This window comes from Pongo pygmaeus, chromosome 6, assembly GCF_028885625.2.
Source record: "Pongo pygmaeus isolate AG05252 chromosome 6, NHGRI_mPonPyg2-v2.0_pri, whole genome shotgun sequence".
NCBI lineage: Eukaryota > Metazoa > Chordata > Mammalia > Primates > Hominidae > Pongo > Pongo pygmaeus.
Window position 1 is genome coordinate 38,794,373 of NC_072379.2, and position 27,148 is coordinate 38,821,520.

At 44.8% G+C, this 27,148-nt stretch overlaps 1 protein-coding gene across 1 annotated transcript in view; it reads left to right on the forward strand.

Annotated features, from left to right (window-relative positions):
* Window positions 1-27,148, forward strand: part of PKD1L1 (polycystin 1 like 1, transient receptor potential channel interacting) — a 181,230-nt gene that overhangs the window by 100,775 nt on the left and 53,307 nt on the right. The window contains exons 29-43 of the mRNA XM_063667326.1: window positions 85-242; window positions 1,888-1,988; window positions 8,041-8,233; window positions 10,033-10,116; window positions 11,937-12,144; window positions 14,524-14,630; window positions 15,440-15,656; window positions 18,031-18,204; window positions 19,872-19,982; window positions 20,076-20,148; window positions 20,728-20,774; window positions 21,860-22,022; window positions 23,762-23,897; window positions 24,990-25,074; window positions 25,512-25,688. Of these exons, the coding sequence (XP_063523396.1) occupies window positions 85-242; window positions 1,888-1,988; window positions 8,041-8,233; window positions 10,033-10,116; window positions 11,937-12,144; window positions 14,524-14,630; window positions 15,440-15,656; window positions 18,031-18,204; window positions 19,872-19,982; window positions 20,076-20,148; window positions 20,728-20,774; window positions 21,860-22,022; window positions 23,762-23,897; window positions 24,990-25,074; window positions 25,512-25,688 (2,034 nt within the window). The remainder of the gene's footprint in view (window positions 1-84; window positions 243-1,887; window positions 1,989-8,040; window positions 8,234-10,032; window positions 10,117-11,936; window positions 12,145-14,523; window positions 14,631-15,439; window positions 15,657-18,030; window positions 18,205-19,871; window positions 19,983-20,075; window positions 20,149-20,727; window positions 20,775-21,859; window positions 22,023-23,761; window positions 23,898-24,989; window positions 25,075-25,511; window positions 25,689-27,148) is intronic.

The following is a 27,148-nucleotide window of genomic DNA, read 5'->3' on the forward strand; positions in this document are numbered from 1 at the left end:
CATTTAGGCTGTGCTGGCTGATTTTTAATGTGTTTATTTTACCAAAGGCAAATTTTGCTTAACTTGTTTTCTTTGTGATGACAGGATAATAGGAGAAATAAAACAACATTTGTATTGCTTCGGGATAAAGTGAATCTCCATCAGTTCACTGAGCTTTCTGAAAACCCCCAGGAATCTCTACAGATAGAAATTGAATTTTCCAAACCTGTTACAAGGGCATTTCCTGTCATGTTGCTAGTAAGGTGTGTTGATGGTGACGGCTACAATGAGAATGAGATTGGAATAAGACATATTGTCCTGAAGAATGTTTTGTGAAAAAAAATCAGTGAATTAAATTGTGTTTTTAAAGCAATAATGAGGCTCATTGTTTAAATAAGTTGTTATCTATTCTGCTGTTCAGACAGTAAGCTTCCTGACTTCGGTTTTTGAGTTTGGATTCCTGCCTGTTAACATTATTAAAGTGAGAAGCATTAGAATTATTAGTGATAATGCATACAGTCTCATTCAGAAATCTAATTCTTTCAGTATAGGTCTGAGCAAGATTTCTTTTTATTTTTCCAAAAGGAGAAAATGTGTTTAAATTTATATATCTAAGGAAACTTGATAAAATAATAATTTTTCTCAGGAATGTTGAGTTTATGAGACTTGTATAGGCCCCAGTTAATAAATAAATTACCTGGGAAGGTAATTGACTACTGGGAAGGTAAGTGACTATTGAAAAGATTCTTTGAAATTCTACAGCAAAGTTGCTAATGGAAACCACCAGTCTGCAGAGTTCGTTGGAGGTCTGGATGGGCAGGGCCTTGATCACCTTCCTTCTCCGAGTCCCTGTGTGTTTAGTCTACATGGCAAAGATGCTCACTGTTCTACTGCTCCTGGTTGGTTAGGTAGGCATCTCAACTAGATTAAAGGGTTCTCGTGAGCAAGGCTGTATCTTATGCAGGCGCTGTCCACACAGCCCTTAGCACGCAGTTTAATCTGCTTGTTGGCCTGACTCTCATTCTGCCAAATTAGCTAGGCATTCGATGTCTAAAAGTGGCTATCTGCTTAGAGTTTGGATTTTAATTTAATTCTTTAAGTCACATGCAGAAAAGGTAAATCAGTTCTGAGGAATTTCTGAATCTAACTACTAAGACTACTACTTAGTCTAGCTTTGTGCTTGCTATCTTTTATCTGCAAACAGGTTACGGTAAAGAGTTAATTCAAACATGCAAACATAGGTGTGTGTGCTGCAGTGCCCCTCCCTAACCACGTTAGCCAGTGCTATTTGTCTTATTCCTACAGACTGTGCTGGCCATTCTTGTACTTGTTTGCTACTGAAGTGTTTGTTCGTTTTTTGGTTTGTTTTTTTTGGTTGGTTTGTTTGTTTTTGAGATGGAGTTTCGCTCTTGTCGCCCAGGTTGGAGTGCAATGGTGCGATCTCAGCTCACTGCAACCTCTGCCTCCCAGGTTCAAGTGATTCTCCTGCCTCAGCCTCCCAAGTAGTTGGGATCACAAGTGTGCATCACCACGCCCAGCTGATTTTGTATTTTTAAGTAGAGATGGGGTTTCACCATGTTGGTCAGGCTGGTCTCAAACTCCCAACCTCAGGTGGTCCGCCCACTTCGGCCTCCCAAAGTGCTGGGATTACAGGTGTGAGCCACCGCACCTGGCCAAAGTGTTTGTTTTTAATGAGATGCAGGGTGAAAGTGTTATGTAGGAGTTTTTACTAAGAGACCAGGTGGTGTTGTGGAATTAAGCACATTGACCCTTTTTAGTCCCAGGCTAACTCCTTGCAGTGACAAGGATGTTTTGCACAAATTGAGTAAACTCTTGATAGAAATTTGACTAAAATCTTTGAGAGAGAAGAAAAAAATGAGAAATCCCTATTTTGTTTTTATCTCCTAGATTCTCTGAGAAACCTACTCCCTCTGATTTTCTTGTGAAGCAGATCTACTTCTGGGATGAGTCAATTGTGCAGATTTATATACCTGCTGCTTCTCAGAAAGGTCAGTCAACAAGGCGCCTTATTTTCCCATTCTGTTTACCTGATTAAACATCCCCTATAATCTTTGCATGTATAGTGGTGTCTTTCTTTATTCATGACAAAAACATCAGAATCCTTTCTCTGCTTGCTTATAAACAAACTGCTCCACTATAGATACCACACATGGAAACTGCCCCATGATGAGCGCCATCCTTGTGACGCAGTGGCTGGTGCTGCTCACTGCCCTACCCATCTCTTCCAGGTGGTCTCCGGCGCCTCCTCCTGATCCTTAGGGCTCTGCATGTGCTCAGGCTGAGTCTTTGCCTGCAGCACCCTCCTGCCTTGCTTCCCTCAAACTAACCTCTGCTGAGCTTCCCTGACCTCACAGTTGACCTAGGACTTCTGAGACGTCTCTGTATCTCACGTTATCAATAGGGCACCGGACCCCCTCTGAAGCAGTGTGGGGGCAGAGTGTGAAGTTTGGGGCTCACCCCTTCTCTGTGGTCTGCCCCTGGTGGCTTAGGATTCTGAGGCTCAGCAACCCCCTCCCCAAAAAAGCAAGAAACTGGAGCTCAGTGGGCTGAAGTGGCACCCACAGGCAACTTACCAGACACGCACCTTACACTGACTTCCACAGGCCCTGGCCCTGGAGAGGAGCTGGCTTCTGACTGTCAGTGAGTGGGCCAGACCCATTGTCTCTACATTTTTACTGGGATATAGTTATTTTCTTCTGAGAACCAGTATTTGTTTCTTTTAAAAATGAATCAAACTGTATTGTTCATCAAATTCAAATTCTCAATGGCATTTTTTAATGTTGCATTTCATGTGTTCTTTTTCACAGTTTTTATTGTAATTTCAAGCTGATAGAAAATTAGAAAAATATGTACAACATATACCCGTATCCTTTTCCTTGAGATTCACCATTTGTTGATTTCTGCCACATTTGCCTTATCTGCGTGTGTACAGGCGTGCACACGTGGGTAGGGGATGTTTTTGAGGGAGAGGACAAGCCGTTGGAGAGAAAGTTGCAGGCCCCATGACATACCACCCCTAAATACTTAAACATCTTATGAAAACAAGGGCATTCCCTACAAAACTCAGCACATTATCATAAGGAAAAAAATCAACATTAATTCAAGAATATCTATTCTGTTATCCACAATTTAAATTTTTAAAATCCCCCCAAATGCCTTCTATAGCTCTTTATATTTTTTAGTCAGAAGTAGGTCAAAGTTCATGAATGCATTTTGTTGCTGTGTTTTTATATAGTCCCTTTAAAAATCTACAACACCCTCCCAATTTTTGCCTTTTTTTCAGGCTTTTTTTTATGAGCTTAGGTTAGTTATTTTCTGAATGTCATACATTCAGGAAATTGCCTGACTGTTTCCTCATGATTAAATTCAGTTCACAGATGATTGGCAGCATATTCCATAGGCGATGGTGTTAAGTTTGGTAATTTGCTTGGGGAAAGAACCTCCAATCTCTCCATTTTCCCCTTTGTGAGATGATACTTGTGAGACCATCTTAATATCTTCTTCCCTTACAAACTGTCACCCCATGATTTTAAGGATCCATGGGTGATATAGGTACATAGAAGGCTACAAAATGATGATTTTCTAATTCCACCATGAATTAGCTGGCATTCTTCAGTAAAGAAGAGCTTCAGTCTCTCTCTATCTTACTCTTGCTCTCTTGTCTCTATGGTGCATAGTATTTCTTAAAAATTCAATGTGTTAAAAAAAATTCAATGTGTTTAGTTCACCTCCATTATTTTACTTTTTGATGCACAAATTATTCCCGTGGGAGCTCCTCTAAGATGCTTCCTGAGGTTTTCTTGACATGACATCACGATCCTCAAGTGCTTCTTTACTTTCTGGGACACCAGGGTGTCCTGGCTTATCCTGTGTTTGGCCAGCCCTTCCTTGGAACCGGCCATGTCCTCAATGAGGCTTGGTTCATTGATGGGAAATGACATTAGAACACAAGAACTGTGCATCAAATTTGCTCATTGCTATTGGGGCGTCATTGATTTAACGTGTGTGTGTGTGTATAAAATGAGTTAATGACAATGCCTTAATTCAAATCCAACACCCAGGGTTCCTTCTTACTTTCTCCCACTGTGTGTTCAGATCCCCATTCTCCTACAGTGAGAATTCCAGTTGCCAAAACATGAGAACTTGAGAGCCAGTTTCCAATGAGCAAAATTCACTTTGCTCTGTCCTACAGTATACACAAAATCGTTTTAGAATTAAAGCACCTGTACCCCTAACAATCACAGATACAGTTCAATATTTCTTTCTAGATTTTTTTGTTTAGTTTTGACTTCATATTCTTACATGATATATTACAGTAAGAGTACATAGTCAAAAGTTAGTTGAATTAATTAATTATTTTCTCTGTGGGGTTTTGCTATACATTTTATATACAGCTAGGTTCACTTTTTTGCATGTACTTAATGCTAAGGCTTACTTTTATCCTTTTTTTTTTTCTTTTTTGAGACAGAGTCTTGCTCTTGTTGCTCAGGCTGGAGTGCAATGGTGTGATCTCGGCTCACTGCAACCTCTGCCTCCTGGGTTCAAGCGATTCTCCTGTCTCAGCCTCCCGGGTAGCTGAGATTACAGGCATGCACCACCAGGCCCAGCTAATTTTTGTATTTTTAGTAGGAACAGGGTTTCACCATGTTGGTCAGGCTGGCCTCGAACTCCTGACCTTGGGTCATCCATCCTCCTTGGCCTCCCAAAGTGCTGGCATTACAGGCATGAGCCACGGCGCCCGTCCCCATTTTTTAACATTAATTTATGCTTTGCATTTGTGAGACATTTTTATTGTTCAAATGTCTAAAGCACATTTAAAGATGTATGTATTCAGAGCTAAATCTTCCAACAGCCTTATTCTTCTACCTTGTTATCACCTAGTCCTTATGGGTAATTGTTTTCATTTGTTTCCTTTATTTTATTTTATTTCAGTAGTTTTTGGGGAACAGGTGGTTTTTGGTTACATGAATAAGTTCCTGAGTGGTGATTTGTGAGATTTTGGTGCACCCATCACCCGAGCAGTATACCCTGCACCCTATGTGTAGTCTTTTATCTTTCACCCCCTCATCCTTACCCCTAAGTCCCCAAAGTCCTATTATGTCATTCTTATGCCTTTGCATCCTCATAGCTTATCTCCCACTTATAAGTGAGAACCTAAAATATTTGGTTTTCCATTCCTGAGTTACTTCAGTTAGAATAATGGTCTCCAACTCCATCCAGTTTGCTGCAAATGCCATTGTTTTGTTCCTTCTTATGGCTGAGTAGTATTCCATGGTGCATACATACCATATTTTCTTTATCCACTTATTGGTTGATGGGCATTTAGGTTGGTTCTGTTGTACTAGTTTACATTCCCACAAGCAGTGTAAAAGTATTCCCTTTTTACCACGTACACACCAACATCTATTATTTTTTGATTTTTAAAAATTATGGCCATTCTTGCAGGAGTAAGATGGTATCTCATTGTGGTTTTAATTTGCATTTCCCTATTACTTAGTGGTGTTGAGTATTTTTTCACATATTTTTTAGCCATTTACATATCTTCTTTAGAGAATTGTCTGTTCAGGTCCTTGCTCACTTCTTGATGGGGTTATTTGTTTTTCCTTGCTGATTTGTTTGAGTTCCTTATAAATTCTGGATACTAGTCCTTTGTCAGATGCATAGTTTGCAAATTTTTTCTCCTACTCTGTTGGTTGTCTGCTTACTCTGCTGATTATTTCTTTTGCTTTGCAAGAGCTTTTTGGTTTAACTGGGTCCCATCTATTTATTTTTGTTTTCGTTGCATTTGCTTTTGGGTCTTGGTCATGAATTATTTGCCTAAGCCAATGTCTAGAAGAGTTTTTCCGATGTTATCTTTTAGAATTTTTACAGCTTCAAGTCTTAGATTTAAGTCTTTGATCCAGCTCAAGTTGATTTTTTACACAAAATGAGAGATGAGGATCCAGTTTTATTCTTCTACATGTGGCTAGCCAATTATCCCAGCACCATTTGTTGAATAGGGTGTCCTTTCCTCACTTTATGTTTTTGTTTGCTTTGTCAAAAATCAATTGGCTTTAGGTATTTGGCCTTATTTTTGGGTTCTGCATTCTGTTCCATTGGTCTACATGCCTATTTCTATGCCAGTAGCATGCTGTGTTGGTAACTATAGCCTCGTAGTATAGTTTGAAGTCTGGTAATGTGATGCCTCCAGATTTGTTCTTTTTGCTTAGTATTGCTTTGGCTATGTGATTCCATTTGAATTTTAGGATTGTTTTGTCTAGTTCTGTGAAGAACAATGATTATAATTTTTTTTTTTTTTTTTTTTTTGAGACTAGAGTTTCACTCTTGTTGCCCAGGCTGGAGTCCAATGGCACAATCTTGGCTCACCGCAACCTCCACCTCCTGGGTTTAAGTGATTCTCCTGCCTCAGCCTCCCGAGTAGCTGGGATTACAGGCATGCGCCACCACACCCGGTTAATTTTGTATTTTTAGTAGAGACGGGGTTTCTCCATGTTGGTCAGGCTGGTCTCGAACTCCCGACCTCAGGTGGTCCACCTCGGCCTCCCAAAGTGCTGGGATTACAGGCGTCAGCCACTGCGCCCAGCCTCAATGATTATAATTTTATGGGAATTGTTTATCTTATGTTTCTTTTTGGGAAAATAAGCCCATGCATACCCACATTATTTCCTCTTATTTCTTAACACCCATTTGCCTTGTGCTTTTCTTACTTAAATTACATATTTAGAAATCACTCCATATGTATTTATTCATCAATATCTTTTTTTTTTAACTTCTATGTGCTTCTCCATTGTATAGATGGACCGTAGTTTATTCAGCCAGTCTCCTATGTATTCACATGGAAGACTTGTGCATATACTGTATTACATGTAGGGGGAGGAGTGTATCTTCAAGTTTAATTCCTAGATAGGCCATTCCTGGGTCAAATGGTAAATGCCTATGTGGTTTTGGTAAGTATTGTCACGTTTACCTCCAGCAGTGTCTGAAGCTGCCTGTTTTTCCACTTCTTTGCCGAAAGGATGTATTTTCAAGCTATTGAGTTTTGCCAGTCATATAATTGAGAAATGTTCATTTTAATATGCATTTTATATGAATTAAGTTGGGTATTTTTTCATATATTTAAAGCCATTATCCACTTTTTTTCTGTGAATTGTTCATATATGCCCACTTTTGTATTGAGTTTGTTTTTTCTTGATGTTTAAGAGCTCTTTATATGTTAGGGCTATTTTTAAAATAGTAATTTATCCACCATTTCTTGTAAGACTCATAGATTTTGAGCCACCGTTCGAAATTTATTTCTTACGTCCAGATTATAAAAGAAGTCATTCATGTGTTCCTTAGTACTCGTGCAGTTTGTTTTTGTTTTTTCTTTTATATTTAGATATCTGATTTGCTAATGTTTATTATTATTTTTTATAGCATGAGGTGCCCATATTTTTACAAAGGGCTAATGTCTAGTTGTCCCAACACCACTTATTAAAAAGTCTTGGGCAATTTTTAAATAAATAGAATGTTAAATACTTCTGCTTCTAAATACAAAAAGTAGGCTAAACATAAAAAAAAATGATAGGCTAAAACTCCATGGGTCATTGTGCCATCCTTACCAGAATGGGTTCAGACCCCGGGTATACTGAAATTTCGCAGGCTGGCTGACAAACTGGCGAGGAGCAGGAAGTGGGCTTGAATGGCAGCTAAAGAAACTGACTCAACCCTCTTCCATCCCCACAGGGTCAGGGGGTGTGGCCTGTTTAGGGTGTCAGGGGGCACTTGGAACATAAGGGATGCTAGAAACACTGTTTTTCTTCCCAATTCTCTACCATTCCTCAATTCATATCTGCATCCAGGAGCTTTGACTGGGTGGATTTAATCCAAATTTAAATGCTTCAGGGACAGGAAATGGCTAGAATTTGATGCTGTCTTTCAGTTCTTGCTCATCTGTAGTCCTTGTCCCCACGTATCTGCCTACTCTGTCTGTGTTTGAAATGGAGAATGCCTTTCTGCAAACCTCAGGTTGTACTTTTTATTTATGTTTTCTCTTTTTAGATGCCCGTGTAGGCTATTTATCCTTATTGGATGCTGACTATGATAGAAAACCTCCAAACAGATATTTAGCTAAGGCAGTGAACTATACAGTACATTTCCAGTGGATCCGATGCCTGTTTTGGGACAAGAGAGAGTGGAAATCTGAACGTTTCTCTCCACAACCAGGGACTTCTCCTGAAAAAGTGAACTGCAGGTATAGACACAATTGAGAAAGAATCTGAGATTTTTAGTAAATGACTGCATTTGGCCCAACCCCTAGAGCCTTTCCTGAACCTTGTCCATAAGAAGCTGGAGCACTCTTGGTTTGTGCAACTCTCCAGCCTGTGTCAGTTCTCTCATAGCCAGTTCGTGTGTCAGCCTTGGTTCTCCCACTCTATGGGCTCCCAAGGAGCAAGGGCTGCTTTATAGACTGTCCTCGTGTTCCTCCTTCCTGTGGCGACTGTCATGGAGGAGGTTTTTAGTAAGTGTCTGTTGAAGACATGAGTCAGTGGATGAGTGATAGATGAACCTATCAGTTTTCTTATCATAGAAGTGCTGACATCCTCTGAGTAAGCGGTTTGTAGTCAGGCAGGTGGGACCCTCAGCTCTCACCATGCCCCCATGTTGCCCTGAGAGTCCCTCATCTTCAGAGAACCCTCCACAGCCTGGTGGTGAAGGTGTGCTTTCTGAAGCAAGAAAAGTTTCTGAGCAAACATGAACGGCCTCCTCAGGAATTTCTGGGCATATGAGTCATGTCACTAAATTAGAAATTATTTGTCATCTAGCTGACAGACTAACAATTCTATAAGAGGCTCAGTTCATTCTTTTTTGTTGCCCTTACCTTTCATTAGGATAGAGATAAACAATTATTAGGCATATTTAGAAACAGAAATAGTCATTTCCTTTTAAAAAATAAATAAGCCATAAGACATTATATTTTGTGATTTCCTGTTAGGAGGCAAATATATCCAGATCATACCTTATCAGTGCAATTCATAGCCGTTTTGATTTTCTTATGTTTCACTCTTAAATTTTTCTAATGCCATTGCTAGGAGCACATCCAAACTTACTGGTAATGGCCCAATATTTTGCTTCAATATTAAATTATTGATAAATGCATTAATGCAATCATTCATTCTCCATTACATAACTACTCTCTGCTAGGCACTTTTTTATGAGCCAAGGGTACAAAAATGAATAACAGGCCCGGTGTGGTGGCTCATGCCTGTAATCTCAACACTTTGGGAGGCCGAGACAGGTGGATCACTTGACGTTAGGAGTTTGAGACCAGCCTGGCCAACATAGCGAAACCCCATCTCTACTAAAAATACAAAATTAGATGGGCACACACCTGCAATCCCAGTTACTTGGGAGGCTGAGGCACAAGAATCACTTGGACCTGGGAGGTAGAGGTTGCAGTGAGCTGAAATCACACCACTGCATTCCAGCCTGGGCAGCAGAGCAAGACTCCATCTCAAAAACAAACAAACAAACAAAAAATTAAAATAAAATAAATCAATAACACATAGGACCTGCTCGCAAGATAATGAGGGTGAGATAGACTTTACTTTTAAAAAAGGAGACAGTGTTTACAGTGATTGTCAGGGTAGGATATTTGTAATGCCAGGGACTGGCACTTAGGCAGAGGAGTTGGCCGGAGCTTGACTAGCAGCAAAGCTAGGCTGTGACTGGGACCCGAGAGCCTCAGGCTGCAGCCATGCTGTGGAGGGCTGTCATGAAGACCGCCATGTGCTCTGGAGTCTTGCATCTCAGGACAGCCTCCATGGGAGCCGTGTGCCCCAACACACAGATGTGAAGAACTCTGGCACATCAGAAGAGTCCTTCATTTCTAACTTACGTTTCAGGTGAATCTTTTAAACTGGGTCTTAGTCATAAAGTTATCATTATTGCACTCTTTCTTCCTTTTCACATTCCTTTAACCAACATGCCATTACACTGTCAACAGCTGCTCTCTCCACACATTCTGTATCCTCATCCGCATTTCCCTCCTAGCTACCATCGCCTCGCGGCATTCGCTCTCCTAAGGAGAAAGCTGAAGGCCAGTTTTGAAGTGAGTGACATTTCCAAGTTACAGAGGTAAGTTCCATTTCCTACATAAAGACTTCATAGACTTTATTTGTTTTTCTGTTCACTCAGGATGCCCACATATAATTCCGGGGGTGCTTGAAATCCACATTACTTACTATCATTGCGTTTTTGAAATGTGCATATTAGTAGATAATTATCTTTAAATATTATATAGTTGAATATATATGTATATATCTTGTCTCTCTATACTTAAATTCACTGATGAGGGATTTATAAACACAAGAAAGTCAACATACTTTTCATACTTTTAAATTTAGTTTTAGTTCAGTGTGAGTTTGGTCAATTATTATTGATAGGGTTGATATCTACAATGACAATAATGCCTAAAGAGCCTGTCCTGGTTTATGTTTATTGTCATAGCCTACTTATTAATAGCTCCCTCTTTCTCTCTCTGGAGTATCCCATTTTAGATAATAGATTTAAAATGTACACTATTTTTATAGCCACTTTTATATGAAATGGTTATATTTAGACTCTGAGATATGAGTAAAGTGAATGTAAGTTGATATGGACAGGAACCTTCCCTGTCTTATTCATCAGTGTCACCCTATATTTAATACAATGCTTAGAGTAAATATTTGCTGAATGAATATCTAGGGCAGAGTCTGCATTTTCTGGGGTGTTGAGAATTTTTTTCTCCTTATATTCATATAATAGGAAACTCTACATTACTTTATTATTTCATCAATCATATTACTTTATAGACTAGTTGGTGGACCAGATAATTAGTAAATAAGACATGAACTGCTAATGCAACAGATGTTGGGGTGCAGAACAGGTCACTGGTCATTCAGTGATCAGGGCTCAGAAGACAGCAGCCTCAACCATGGTGTCTGCGGCATTGATACCACTGGGGCTGGGGCAAACCATGGGGGAAGCAGCCCTGGAAGATATCCAGAGAGAAGCAACACCTGAAGTTCTACAGGGGCTATCTGGCCAGAATCCGAAAGGTTTCAGAGTATTGTCCAGGTGGAAGGATATGAGCACCCTGTAGAGCTCATGGGGCAGAGCTCTGAACAGGCTCTATCTTGGTGGGAAAAAAGATGGCAGGTGAGAAACCAAGAGCAGAGCCCAATCCTCAGATGAAATCAAAGAGCAGACTGCCAGGGGATGGGGCGGGCAACATCCCCGTGTGACATAGACCCTGATGCCCACCCTCTGAGATCCCATCAGACATCTGTAAGACTCCAGTTAGGTTAGAGTCCCTGCACAGCGCTTGGTATGAATGTCATTCTACGGATCTGTGGGCTTTCAGTGATCTCTCCCCAGCCAGTGTTGGTGCCTGGGAACAGGTAGGTAGAGGCTACAGGTAGGGAACAAGCAGCACCATCCACAGGGGCGGCGGGAGGCACAGGCAGGGTCTTCAAAACGTCACCAACGTCTCCTGGCCTTGTTCTGCTAGCAGGAGAGGGAGAGAGGGAGGAACATAATGGCACCTGCATGTTTCAAGAATTTTGTATATTTGTATTGCTTAATCTTTACAATAGCAGCAAGATTGGCATTCTTAGCCATAGTTCACAATGAAAGTTCCTCAGAGGCAGCATGGCACAGCCGCCTAGCACAGAGGCTGGTCCATGACAAGGTTTCTTTGGCTCTGGAGTCCATGCTTGTGGGATGCTGCTCACTGGATCACAGGCCAGCTCCCTGCCTTCAAAGCCCTTCTAACTCAGCTTCCAGCAAGTGTAAAAATGTATCAGTGAAGCCCAGCAGGGACTTTTGTGTGTAAGGGGCTAGGGTTGGCAATCAGTCTTTTCCCATATGTCTATTTTCATGAGCAATTTTCTTTATATCTCTCCTTTTGTTTATAGCCACCCAGAAAACTTGCTTCCCAGTATTTTTATTATGGGTTCTGTGATTCTTTACGGATTTTTGGTCGCTAAAAGTAGACAAGCAGATCATCATGAAAAAAAGAAAGCTGGTTACATCTTTCTGCAAGAAGCTCCCCTGCCGGGCCATCAGCTATATGCGGTCGTCATTGACACCGGCTTCCGAGCTCCGGCCAGGTTGACCTCAAAGGTAGCTCGAGCATCTGGGGGTACTCTTTGATGGTGTCTAAGCAGTGTCAACATCAGAAGTGAGGATTTGGTGATTTGGCTGCCCCATCTGTCACCTATCACAGCAACCTCATCTCATTGCTGAGGCAAGGCTTGCCTGCCCTTTCCACTGCCCTCCCTTGGCCTGCACATCTGTCAGGGTGAAGAGCAGACCCCTTCACCTTCTGCAGCTGCTCCAATCCCTTCTCCTTCTGTCTCCACGGTGGAAAGCAGCCCGGGGAGATATGTTCTGTCTCTGAGTGGATCTTTGAGACTCTGAGAATGAGTTGTACTCTTCTGAGTTTGGGGCCGAAGACGACAGTCCCAGAGAAGCTGGTGGAGGATGAAGGCGGGGTGGGAAGAAGGATGCAGTGGAGGAGGAAGAAATAGGCTAGCACTGGGCCCAGTGGAGCAGGGGTGCCGTGGTGAGCTGTGGAGGTGAGGTCTGCAGGGGCGGAAATTGAGCCCGGGCAGAGCCATGTGCAATTCAAAGTGCGTGTGACACAAATCCCTCAGAGAGGGAGACTCCCTCTGCCCTTGGAACTCACACTCCCGTTTCCTGAGGGAACTATGGTTACTTTATGGAATCAATAGGATTGGGGTGTGGATGTGAAAGAGTTAGATGGGAGGATGAATGAGATGGGGTGCCACAGTGTAGTAGGATAGATGGGGACACAACACATTTTTAAAGCTTATGTGGTCCTTACTCACCATAAGCCCTTCATCTACCAACTGTATATTTAAATTGTCTATCAGATAAACATACATGTATATATTCACAAGCAATGCATACACATAGGAATGTTCTTAACCTAACAAAGGAAGATTTAGTGGTGAAGCTTTAGATGATTTCTAAGGGATGTCTGCTGTCAGCACTGCTATTTATCATTGTACTAGCAATCCTGGTAAAAACAATAAAGCAAGAAATAAAACAGGAATACAAGGTTCCGAAAGGGAGAAAGAGATGGTTCTTCACACAGGATGAAGTTGTCTACATAGCAAATGAAGAAACATCTTCACTCTAATGATTAGCACTAATAACATTAAAGAAACTTGCTGAATTTGTGATTAAGAAAAAATCATCAAAATAATCTCTACAAAACAGTAATAACTATTTATAACATGAAGTTGAAAACAAGAACCTCTTTGTCACAGTAAAAAATGGTGGGGTGCCTAGAAGTGAATTCATCAAACCCCACATACAAGACCATCATGAAGGAACTATCCCTGAAATGCATAAGAGATCTAAATAAAGAGCTATGTTCATGGATGAGAAAGCCGATTTTCCATTGTCATTTCTCCCAAATTAATCTATAACATTAATAATAATAGTGTGAATGAAATTCTATTGATATACCCACTTTACAAATGAAAACCTAAGGCATAATGAGGTTAAATCCAATTAAATCTGTTCATAATTCCAGGAAGGTGTTTTGTGGAACTTGGAAAACTGATCCTAAAGTTCAGGTAGAAAAGAATACAAGAGAATTACAAGACCAGTCATGCCAACTCTCAAGAGAAGAACAGGGCAGGGGCCTCCCAACTCGATATCCAGGCTTATTTTGAAACTATAGTACCTGAGATCGTGTCGTGACCCCAGGAGAGGTACTGAGGAGGGATTTCTAGGGAAGACTAGAGGAAAGGGTGCACTGTTTCAAAAAATATTTTGGAACAATAGCTGTCCTTGTAGAAAAAGGTACTATTAAATCTTTACATCATACACACAAAAAATGAACTCCAGAACATTAGAGACAGAAAGATGAAAACACAAAGTTTAGAAACTAGTCAAAGAAAATATACACTTTGGAATAAGGAAGGATTTCAGAAACAGAAATATCTTTCTTAAATGAAAATTTGATAAGTGACATTACATCAGAATTGTTCATTTCCGTGTGACAGAAGATACCAGTGAGGAATGACAAGCCCAGCCAGATTGGCATGTGCCTCCCCAGGGTGTGCCCGCAGGTGCATGGGTACCCTACTGCCTGTCCACGCTCCTCTGGCGTCTCCCCGCCAAACCACAGGGAGGAAAATGGTGTGCCCACCGTGGTGTTCTCCTGCCCTCATGAGAAAACAAATGCCCTCCCAAATCCTAGTTGGGATCTGGCTTTTCTAGATCAAATAGGTGAGGAAATGGCCAATTCTACCAGGCTCCACTTCGAGGCCCTCCTGTGGCTTTCCAGGGAAGCCTGGGACTGGACGTGCCCCGTCATCCCCTGGCTCCAGGCTGTGGCACTCCACCGTGCAGACGGTTTTGAGGAAGGGTGGGACGCTGGGAGAAAGTGCGAGGAAGCCCTGCCCAGCATTGCATGGTGTCTGCTGTGAAATAGCCTGAGTTCCTACCCCTGTTCTTTGTTTTGAGGTGTACATTGTTTTATGTGGCGACAAGGGACTGTCAGAAACCAAGGAGCTCTCCTGTCCAGAGAAGCCCCTGTTTGAAAGGAATTCCAGACACACCTTTATCCTGAGGTATTCCAAAATATTTCACTGCTAGATTTGGGAAAGAGAGGCCAATCAGAATTGGTGTAACCTTATCACAAATACAAAACAGTAGAATACATAACATTGGTCTCTAATAGTGAGCATCGATTTATATACAAACAATTTTATGATGTATTTTTACAGTTTGTTATTCTGAGTAGATTAAACAATAGGTTTATGCGAGGCAAGGAAGGAAGGAGGGTGGGGGAAGAAGACTTACTGATTTTACATACTAGTAAAGTTCATAATCAGTGTTTTCTATGACACTAAAACTTCTGACCTTAACTAGGCTTGTCCTCGGTTTGGAAGAGCGAGGACACATGGTGTCACAAAGATGGTGGGGTTGGAGAAAGAGTGAATTTAACAAGATAGGATGCAAGCACCCGGCGTCTTAGAAAATATGAAAGGACTGAACTAAATTATTTTTTCTCCTGGTAAATTTCATGTATGATATTTATAGGTTTGGAGTATTATGTCTTCATTAAGAGAGAAAAGGTTAACTTTAGACTAATCCACACCAGAGACAAATACATGAACAAGAGTTGTGTGACTCTGGTTTGGGAAAGCTGGTGGATATTGAAGGCCTGAGTGCAGGGTCACTGTGCTTGGTGGGATTTCCCATCCTCTGGCCGGGTTCCAGGGGGCTTCACATGTCACTCTGCATGTCAGTCACCTTTGACATGTCCCATCCACACTCTGTGGGCCATCAGTGCCTTGAGGGTGAGCATTGGGGCTGATGGGATGCCAGGACCACACCGTCACCCACCCGGCTGAGACACTGCCGTGTGTGCCTCCAGCGCTCCTGCCCAGCTGGGCCTGCTGAGGAAGATCCGCCTCTGGCACAACAGCCGTGGGCCTTCCCCAGGCTGGTTCATCAGCCACGTGATGGTGAAGGAGCTGCGCACGGGACAGGGCTGGTTCTTCCCTGCCCAGTGCTGGCTGTCTGCCAGCAGGCATGATGGTCGTGTGGAGCGGGAGCTCACCTGTCTGCAAGGGGGACTTGGCTTCTGGAAGGTAGGCTCCCTCCAGGTGGCCTCTCGTGGCGCACCCGGCTGACCGGCAGAGCATGGCACCTGTCTCTGCTTCGCTTGCCACAGTTGTGTCTTTGAACTCTTCTAAAATGTATTCCTCTTTTCTTAGTTAATTACCAAGATATAAAAATATTAAATGATACATTCATTAAGTGGCCATCCAAGCATGGATTAATTACCCTTCACAATTATTAATTATTGCAGTAATGCTTCTCTGTAATTGTAATAGCATTTCTGGAATTTATGGTTGCTGGTGGTCTGTGATGTCTAGAGGCCTGTAATTAAAGACTTTTCAGCACCCTGTGTGTGTCCCAAACAACCTAGATAACTATCAATAGAGTAATTACAGATGTGGTACAGATGTGGTCAGGTCCAGGATGGCAGGAGATGGCCAAAGTGACAAAATAACAGATAACCTCACAAACTAACCATGGAAGTTGTGATTTTTGCATGTCCTTTCCGTCTTTCCCTGTATACAAACACATTTCATACAATTGTGATGATAATGTCACGCATTTTGCTTGCTCTTTCTTTCTTTCTTTCTCTTTTTTTTTTTTCTCTTTTTGGAAATGGAGTCTCACTCTGTTGCCAGGCTGGAGTGCAGTGGCACGATCTCGACTCACTGCAACCTCTGCCTCCCAGGTTCAAGTGTTTCTCCTGCCTCAGCCTCCCGAGTAGCTGGGACTACAGGCGCACGCCACCACACCTGGCTAATTTTTGTATTTTTAGTAGAGATGGGGTTTCACCATGTTGGCCAGGTTGGTCCTGATCTCTTGATCTTGTGATCCTCCCGCCTCGGCCTTCCAAAGTGCTGGGATTACAGGCATGAGCCAACACGTCTGGCTGCATTTTGCACTTTCTTATTCAACATTTTAGAGTAGGTCTCTTCATGAATTTTTAAAACATCATTTCAGGGCTATATAGTGGCCCACTGTGCATGACCATTTGCTGAAGACCTGTTGGGCATTTATAGCTTTCTTTCATTTATGGACAATGAATGTAATGGACAAAATTGTGGGAACTTTCATGTGTGACTCTGTGTTCCTGATGAGTACTTCCTGAAGCTGGGTCTCAAACAGTGGTAAAAGCCCAGTGAACTCAGACAGTCCCCAGTGTCGCTGGACCTTGCCAGGCCACTGGGCTTTCTTTCCGACCCGCCCTATTGCCACCTGCCTTGACGAGAGGCCCAGGCTCAAGGCCTTGGCATTTTCAGGCCTGACATATTGCTAAGCTAGTAAGAAACATGATCACAAAGGATTTGAAACAAGTTTTCAATCAGCCACAGCATGTGGAAATTCTTCAACATCTAAAACTGAAGGTCCATTCAACTGGGGCTTCCCCTTAGATGACTGTTTCCATGTGAGAATGACTGTTTAGCTGAGGAACCGTAGTTAAAAATGGGAGACATATGTTGCTTATCCTCCAGCTATTGTGCTTGAGAGCTTTTTGTGAGAAACATAGGCTTATTAATTTAGTCACGTATAAGCACTTGTGTGTGCTGTGAATCAAGCGTTGCTTGTTGGCTAGTCTATTTACATAAAGAAGATATATTCTCGTTCTGTTAGTACGATTTTTCTGGCATTTGCTTCTGTGCTCAGCTCATATTCCATAACAGCAGTTCTGTATATACTTTTGTTTTTTCTAGAACAATGTTGAGCCCCATGCATTATTTAAATTGAACTGGAACTTAAAATTTAGTGCAATTCCTAAGCAATGTATCTCCCACTGTGTGCCAGACACTGTGGGCTACTGAGGACAGAGGTGGAGGTGACTCAGCCCCACTCTCAGTGCACTCAAAGCCCAGTTGAAATTAACTGTGTTGCCAGGGAAAGTTCTGAGAGTGGAGGGGTTTTAGGAAGTCTCTTAGGAATATGAAGGAGAACCAAGGAGAGACTGATCAGAAGCTCTGGAGAGAAGTTCTCCTGAGGCTGGGAGTGAAGGCATTTGAGAGCCAGACAATTGAAGCTTGGAGAAGCATGTGCCAAAGCTCAGGAGGTGCCAGGGGAAGGCCAGGTGGGCCAGAGTCCAGCGTGATAGGAGCGTGGCTGGAGCGAGGGGGCTGCCAAGGAGGCGGAAGGATGAGCAGCTTCGAGAGGCCTAGAGTGAGGTGCTATTCACCTGCACCCACAGCCCACCTAGTACCCAGCTAACCAGCCAGGATAACAGAGCCAGAGAGTGTGGGGAGTGCAGTGCCGTCTACCTTCACCGTGGCTCACCTGGTACACAGCTAAGCAGCTGGGATGGAAGAGCCAGAAAGCTTGCGGTCTCTGCTCAGAAGATCACTTAACAGTCAGGATTTTGCTTTGTTGACAGAAATGCCCCGTATCAGGGAACACTTCTCCTGCTTTCCATTTCAGCTTTTCTATTGCAAGTTCACAGAGTACCTGGAGGATTTTCATGTCTGGCTGTCAGTGTACAGCAGGCCCTCCTCCAGCCCCTACCTGCACACGCCGCGCCTCACTGTGTCCTTCTCCCTGCTGTGCGTCTACGCGTGTCTCACTGCCCTGGTCGCTGCTGGAGGGCAAGAGCAGGTGAGAGCCATCGCTTTTCCTTACAGCAGTTTCCAGATCCCAGACTACACTGTGGCCCCTTTTTGCCTAAGAAATCAACAAAGCTCACAGTCCTCCGAGAAAAGTTTAAACCAGGGGAAGCAAGCCTGGCTACCTGGGGACCAGAGAAGGAGCAGAAGGGCTCTGCCCGGTGTGGCACTGGGTGGCCCTGCACAGCCCTGACTCTGCTGCCTCGGTGGGCAGCTGCTGTGTGGGAGCTCGTGCCCAGGCCCAGCAGCAGAACTTTTCCAGACAGGCTGGCAGCCAGTTGTCTTTGAGAACTTGAATTTTTTTTAAGTTGGCAATTCATTTAGATTTTAAATAAATCCTCTGGACAAAAGAACGTAGAACCATTCTGATGGCCACATCTTCCCTCAAGATGCCAGTTTGCACTGGCAACTCTGGTCTGATTGTTCCTCATGAGATGTAGTAAATTACTTCCAAATCAGTGTCAGCAGTTAAAATGGAGAGTCTCCCTTTCCTGAGGAAAAAACAACACAGCAGGACGTGGGCTGAGGGAAAACTGACTTGTTTACTACGACAACATCATGGCCATTCATGCACCCGACGCACTGGGTTCCCCGCTGGGTCGTGATGCAGCTGGAGAATGTGGTGACAAGGTCCGTTTCTGAGGTGGGGGTCAGCGACCCATCCATGGGACAGCCGGGCATAGTGGCTCCTTTATGACACCAGGTATCAGAGAGGTCCAATAACAATTATGGATTGGTGGGATTAAAAAAATAACAGCGCACAGAATTTGTAAAAAGAGGATAAAGAAATATCATCAAGTAGCAGGAAGGGAACAGCTCTGTCCACCTGGAAATAGACCAGGGCCTGTGGTGAGGAAACCTACGGTCGGCCTCTTCTTTGAAGCCGACATGTCTGGTGTTGGACCACTGACCACTTCTCTCTGTTCATTGGTACTTTGTGGGTTTTGATGCCTTGCTGGATTGTAGCCATAATTCAATCCATGGAGCACGTGCCTGGTAGAGAGTGAGTGCTCGGCAAGCATTTGTTCAATCCAAAAGGATTTGTATAAGAAAAAAAAAAATGATTTCTTGTGTTTTTTTCACTCCTGGGGTAGAAGGGCCTTTGCTGGATTCCTTCTGCTTGTATCCACCATATCAGTTCTATACATAGTTCTATTTTTTTCTTAGAACAATATTGAACATGAAGCATTATTTAAATTGAATTGTGGCCGGGCGCAGTAGCTCACACCTGTAATCCCAGCACTTTGCAGGGCCGAGGGGGGCAGATCACCTGAGGTCAGAAGTTTGAGAGCAGCTTGGCCAACATGGTGAAACCATGTTTCTACTAAAAATACAAAAATTAGCCAGGCGTGGTGGTGCATGCCTGTAATCCCAGCTACTCGGAAGGCTGAGGCAGGAGAATCACTTGAACCTGGGAGGCGGAGGTCGCAGTGAGCCAAGATCTTGCCACTGCACTCCAGGCTGGGTGACAGAGCAAGACTCCATCTCAATCAATCAATCAATTGAATTGTAACTTAAAATTCATGATTCATGAAGAGAGCACTTTAATTAAATATAATGTATGTATTCACATTACATGTATTTGTAATTACACAATGACTGCGTTTTAAGCGGGACTCATATTGAGTTGATGTAATGGCTGCTGTTGGTTTGTTGCAGCACCAGTTGGATGTCAGTCCCACCCTTGGATCCTTCAGGGTGGGTCTCCTGTGTACCCTCCTGGCTTCTCCAGGGGCTCAGCTCTTGTCCCTGCTCTTCAGGCTCAGCAAGGTACCTGCGACTTGTCCTCATGGCCCTATTCTCCTGAGCAGCCCCTTCATTGCTGGGGAACACGCTTGGTGAACCACCTCTTTCCTTCTGCAGGAAGCCCCGGGGTCTGCCCAAGCGGAGCCGCACAGCCCACTTAGAGGAGGAGCACAGACCGAGGCACCCCATGGTAAATGTACATTAAAACTCTCAGAAACTCTCCGTGGGGCTGAGCCTTTTGCACCAATCTACTAAGTAGAAATTGCATCTTCTGCTTTCAATTTGCATTATGTTTATTATGAGTAATGTTGAGCATCATTTCATATGTTTAAAAGTCATTTTATTTTCTGTGATCTGTCCATTTTATTTGCCCACATTTATATGAACCTTATAAAATCCTTTTTTTTCTGAGTGACGTATAAATACTTTTCACCAGCTAAGTAAAGTAGGTCTTTGTCAGATGGATAGTGAATCCATTTTCTAGTTGCCAGTGCCATTTATTTTATTAATTAAACATTTTTCTCAAGCTGCCATGTTTCCTTAGGGCAGCCCCAAGTGGGTGTGAGGGTTGCCCAAGCCAATATCAGGATTGAAGCATCAACAAAAGTCCTCGTTCTAGCCTTATCCTCTCAGAAATACTCATTCTGGCTGAGTCAGGAAGGAAGTATTTGCTGAAGGAAGTAGTGTCCCTGCTAATCCTTAAACATATCCCTGTTTAAATGTATCACCCCAAAGCATCATACATTGGATTTTTATTTTTTTGAATCAGGTCCTAATTCCTGGAGAAGGATATCAGACGCACAGGAGCCATGCAAGGTAAATCAATCATTATGCACAGCAGCTAATCTTCTAGCATGAAATGCAAACAATTAGATTTCTCTGGCATCCTCCCTTGGCTATGGTCTGGCCATGGATGGGTCAGGCTCAAGGTGAGACAGACACAGGAAAAGATCAATGCAAGACCTGTTGTGCTGGCTGGGGGCCGTCCTCCCTAGAGGGAGGTCCGTTTCCCAGGACACATGCCACGGCAACCCAGCTCTCCAGGTGGGTCAGAGAGAAGGGGTCTCAGCAGAGGCCTGAAACAGGAAGGAAGTGAAGCCCAGCAGAATTTGGAAAGCCCTGTGTGTCTACTCAGTAAATACCAGCAGGACCATGGGAGGGACACTGTGGAGCAGCAAGGCTTGGGGTGATTGCTCAGTGAGCTTCTCCACCTCCTTGTGAGGAGGGGGCTCAGAGAAGCTGCCCCAGTGCTGGGAGCTCCGTTCCAGGTCTCAAAGAGGCCTGTGACACAGGGCAGTTGGAGGGCAGCTTCTAATGGCACAGCTTCAGCACCCCATTGCTATAGTGCTTTTCGGATCTGTGTGACTGCCCCTTTGCTTACGTGGGATTCTGCTCTGTGGGACCTGTGAGGGCACACATGGTGCCCTGTTTGCCAGGCTCTAACTCTCTGGCGGCAGCTCCAGCGCTCCTGTTCCTGAGGGTGGTACTCTCGATCCGCTGCTGGAAACACAGTGTGTCCCCCATGCCCCAAACACCATGCCAGAGCTCTGCACCCTCCCCACTTGGAGGCTTTGTTCAACCCATTGCTCTTGGCTGAATTCCCTTCTGTGGCAGGGTCATGCCTCCCAGAGAACCAGGTGCAATCACCCTGACTGCATGGAGCTGCTATTAGGCCACCAACATTTCCCCAGGGGCACCCACCGTCCTCCAAGGGGTATGAAGGAGCCGGCTCCCAGGCTGCCTGTGCTTCCTCCCTCAGAAGTCTTTAGAGGCCTGAGCACCACACCCTGCCCAAGCCAGGCCTGTCCTCTGAGAAGGCAGCAAGCCACACCACTGTTGAGCGTCACATGTGAAGCCCTGTCTATGGAGATATTAACCTTGGCATGACCTTGTCATTCTAGCATCCCGCATCAGCCATTCTCTCTGGGAATGGCAGGGCCCAAAGGAAGGCAGCAAGTGACAATGGCACAGCTTGTCCAGCCCCTAAGCTGCAGGCTCATGGGGCTGACCACAGCAGGACTGCTCTGATGAGGAAGAGCCACTGCTGCCCTCCCAACACTCAAGGTAACTGTGGCTTGCAACCACAGCCCCCTTCCTGCCAGTCCAGCAGACCTGCAGCCATTGGGAGAGGCAGGGCAAGCAGAGTCACAGTTGGGCGAAATGTCACTGAATACTCTAGTCTCATCTAAAAACCAGGCATGGGCCCACCGAAAACTGAGGCGTCCAGCTTTCCTCCAAAGTCTTGGTGCTTTCTGGCAGGTACTTAACATAAGTTTGGTCAGATCTTTTTAAAAGCCAATAATACACTCATAACCTTTTTAAAGTATTCTGGAATTTGAAGCTTTGCATTTTTTAATGCTAATGACAGTGAACGATAGTCCCAGCTTCCAATTATGCTGGAATCTCAGCAATGAGCTGGTAGAGGCAGGGATTACCCTAGAACAACCAGGGCTGTGCCCAGGGAGATTGAATCCTGCTGCAATTCTAGGAGGGTGGCCAAGTGATGGCAAAGAGGAGACTGTGGTGGGCCTGGCCTGGCAGGGGTGTGTGGCTTTGGGATCCTAGAGCCACGTGGTACATGAGCAGATGGTTTTCTTGAGGCTCCAGCTCAGCCCACGTCCTGGTGTGCTGGATTCAGGTGCTTGTTCACAGTGGCTGGCAAGGCCTGTGCGTGCAGCTATGTTTGGTTGGGCCCATGCTGCACAGCACCTTACACACAGTGAGGCACAAAAAAGATCCTTTCTGTGAGTGAACAAGCTTCAGGCAGGTGAGCCTTCAGTGTAGGCACAAGTATCAGCAGCAGATCGGAAGGGAAACTCATCCCAAGGACTTAGGACCCTCCCAGACAAGCTGGACACATGGCCTGGGCTGGAAGGGAGCACTCAGGAGTGCAAGGCTCACACTGGCAGACCAGCCACCGATGAGGTTGTGGAGAAGGTGTGGCTCAGGACGACACCACTGTCCCAGCCACAGCTCACATTCTTTGATTTATGTTCAGCCAGTGTCCCTCGGTTTGCCTAATACCAGCTTCCCAGCAAGAGCTCCTTAGTTGTTGAAAGGTGTTGTGCTCAATTGCCCTAGGTTGACATGGCATCCTGCCTCTAAGAGCAGTTGCTAGAAAACGAGCTAAGACGGCTGCACCCGGAGGTATGAAGAGCTGTATGGGGCAACCTTCTTGTCCTATACCTGGCCCTGGGGAAATCACACAGCAGAGAGGGAAGGATGAAAACTGCAGGGGACCAGTCACAGCCCTGTCCCTTGTGGTGTGTGGGACTTGATCTAAATCAGGGCAGACCCTCAGATTCCAGGTCAGCCTGCTTAGTTGTTTGGGATCTGAAATGGAAACTGACCCCTCTGCCTCTGATGTTGGGGACCCATAGGTCCCTATGCAGATCAGAAGAGGAGATCCCCAAAAGCCTTCTGAGGGCACAGCAAGGCAGGAGTTGCTGCTCACCACCCCCATCCTGACCCCAGACCCTTAGGTGAGCACCAATGTCCCAGCTCAGCAGTCGGGCAGGAGTTCCCTTGTTCTCAGCCTGTGTGTTCTATTCAGGACCCCAAGGGGGACTGGAGGAGGCCTGTGGCTAGGAAGGCCCTCTGCTTCACTCAGTCTGCTGATTCAGATCTTAATGTCACCTGGAAACACCCCCAACCCCGAACACACTCAAAAATCACATTTAACCAAATGCCTGGGCACCCTGTGACCCAGTCTAGTTGACACCTAAGATTCACCACCACACTCTGCGTGGATGGAGATGCCGAGGTCTCTTAAGCTGCCTTGTCTCTGTCCTACTCTTCCGCAGCACCCAGCAGTGGTTTGGAGGGACTAATGCTCCAGTGGTCAAGGGCCCTTCAGCCTTGGTGGAGCTCTGCAGTGTGGGCCATTTGTGGGACCACTTCTTTGGCCTGCAGTTTGGGGACAGGATTTCTAGCCTACAGGTGAGCTGTAGAGTTTTTCAGACATCCTCAGGTCCTCGGATGGAAAGTCTCACATTTGTAAATAAATCCCTGCATTTCTGGGAATTCATCAGATGCAGGCTCCAGATGTCACTATTGCTAGTTTCTCCCACATTTCTCCCTCCCACCTCCTGGGGTAAATAAAATCCTATGCAGATCCCAAAGAGTGGCTTGGCCTGGCCAGCCCTGCTGCGGCAGCAGGCCCGGATGGGGTCCAGATATTAAACAAGAAGCTGCAGGACGCCCGCCCAAGGAAAGAAGGAACCCAGCTGCAGAGTTCCTGAGAGGAGCAGGTTCCCAGCCAGGAACTCTGGCTAGAATATACTGTTCATGGTCTCCCATCATTTGAAAAAGCATATGCCTTTGGGACAGGGATTATGATGCATGTGTCACAGATTCTGATCCTGTCACTCCGGCACATGGTACCTCTCTGGCTCCTGTACAGCTTGGACTCGCCATCGGAGACCCCAGGGTCACTCAGTATGGTTCATAAACCACAAAGAGTAGCTGCAAAGCCAAGGCCCTTTCTTCCCGTCTCTTCCCTCTCCTCGACTGTAGATGTTGAATCACTCTGTGAGGATGGGCAGGTACTTAGACCTCTCTTGTGCCTCAGTTTGCTCATCTGTAAAATAGGAACATCAGAGAGCTTAATTCTTAGGGCTTGGGGAGGAACAGCTGAAATATGAAAGCAGTCCTGTTAGCATCATGCCTGCCCCTGCGGAGCGCCCGCCAGCATCCAGCTTTGTTGTTGTTGCTGATGTTATTATTATTATACCCCAACCCATTTTCCTCCCCCTTCCCCTCTCTGTGCTCTGTCTCATCTGCCTGTTGGGTTTTCCTTTCTCTTTCCCACTAGGCAGCTTCAGGGAGGTCGATGTCCTCTTGGCAGACAGGGGTTCCCCTCCGATGAGCAGAAAGACACTGCCCATGTCCAGCACCACCCCCACAGCAGGCTTCCTGCCACGGCGAGGCCATGGGCCCTCTCAGACAGTGTCCCTGTGCTTAGGCAGCAATGACTGCTGGGTGGCCTGCTCCCTTAGAGGGTGCTGACCACCACACTTTCCCTGGGGGCAGGTTTGGCCAGGAGCAGTGTGTGCGGTGGCTGCACCTGCTGTCCCTCTCCGTGGTCTGCTGTGTTTTCATCACCCAGCCACTTATGGTAAGAAAACCCTCCATGGTAGAAGTGCCTTCCATCAGCAGGGGACCTAGATGGGAAGGGGAAATAGAGGCTTCATTTTGGTTGTGTATGACTTTTCTTTATACCCTGATTTCAGCTGTGGTGAGAGAGAACCAGGAGCTAGGCTCTGTGCTAAGCTGCACATGGGCCTATTCTTTAATCCTTATAAAAATCTTTGAGGAGGGAACCACTTTAACCCACATTTTTTATTTGAGGAAATTGAACTCAGAGAATTTAGGTCTCTTGGGTGAGGCCATGCCTGGTGAGTAGTTGGGCTGGGAATCCAAGGCAGTGACTACTGGTGTCTTTAAAACTGGGAGATGGAGTCCTGTTCATGATTAGGGGACAGGAGGACAGCTCTGTGTGGAATGAACACAGACACAGGGCGGCTCTTTGCGCTGGCATGTTTTTCCTTCCAGGTATGCCTCATGGCCTTGGGTTTTGCTTGGAAAAGAAGAGCTGACAACCACTTTTTTACTGAGTCTTTATGTGAGGCTACCAGGGATCTGGACTCTGAATTGGCAGAACGTTCCTGGACTCGCCTCCCCTTCTCTTCAAGCTGCAGTATTCCTGACTGTGCAGGCGAGGTTGAAAAAGTAAAAAAAAATTACCTATGCGGTGCAAATTGAGATTTAAAAAACTACTTTATGTTCTATCATGCATATCTGAATGTAGGCCTTGAATTCAGATTGGGTTGCATCTTTGGAGACCCATGGGATGTCTTAATTTCTTATGCTTCTTTGCACATACCTATATGATAGATGAACACATAGGACTTTTTTTTTTTTTTACTCCAATCCTAAAGAAGTTAGAGCATCAAGAAAATGAGCATATTTTAAAATACTGAGGCAAATGAGAACTCTAATTCTTGGCCATGATTTTGGAGAACTTTTAGGCCATTTGCCCTTCAGTGAACCCACAGAAAATGTACTCCTCCCCATCCTTCCTCCCTCCCTGCTTTCATAGCTTTGTCCCTTCCTCCCTCCCTTTCTTCCTTCTTTTATTCAGTTTTGCCTGTTGTATGTGTAGCATTCTGTTGGGCAGTGTGAATGATATGAAGGAAGAGAAAGGTCTACTGGCCACCGCAAAGACGTTCACAGGCTCATTGACTTAGTGCACATGAAATGCACGTGCAATTCTGTACTCTTGTAATAACCACAAGTCACTTATGACCAAGGACCCAATCCCAGTTCATTTAGAGTCAGATCCCAGTCTGGGCCTCTCCTCATCTCCACCCTCCTCGCAAAGGATCCTAATAAACTCCATGTCTAAGGACCTGTCTGAGGCCTCTCAGCCCTGCCTGAAACCAAGGCTGCTGCTGCTGAAGATGGGTGGTTCACACAGGCTGTGTACTAGTCATTGTGCTGTTTTACATCTACACTGTATTTACATTTATCAGATCATTTGTTCCTTATAACACCTTATGAATTAGGCAGCATCACTGTACCCCATTTAAAGATGAGGTGAAGCGATTAGACCCAGGCTACACTGCAGTAAATGGGAGTCTGGGGCCCAAACCTGGCCCACCTTGCCCTTTCTTCCTGCAAACCCACCCTGCAGCACCTTAGCTCTTGAGACGCAACGTTGCCCTGGTTCCCTCACACCTGTTGGATCTCAGCTTTCCTTTCTGCTTGGAAGGCTTTCCTTCCTCTTCTCCCCTCGTACAGCTGTGCCCTGCTGTGCTGCCAGTTTGTTCATTTTCTTTCTATCGTCCCAACCTCAGAGGTGAGGCTCCTTCTAATAAATTCAGCCTGATCCTGAGGGCCAGGCTGGCATCTCCAAACCTATGCATGGCTCATTAGCACCTTAGAGTTGGGGTGCTCCCCTATACCCAAGCCTCCCCACGGATCTCTCTGCCACACATGTTCCTTTCTCAGAATGGCACAACAGCTGAAGGGAGTAACTTAAGCCCCAACACTCTGCATGTGCAGCTTTATATTGTTCGCATTCCTGCTGTCAAGTTCCTAGAAGCCCAGAGTCTCTAGGAGGAAGGACTGTCTCTGATTGCTCAGATGTCCCCAGTGCCTGATCCAGTGAATGTGTGTTGAATGAATGA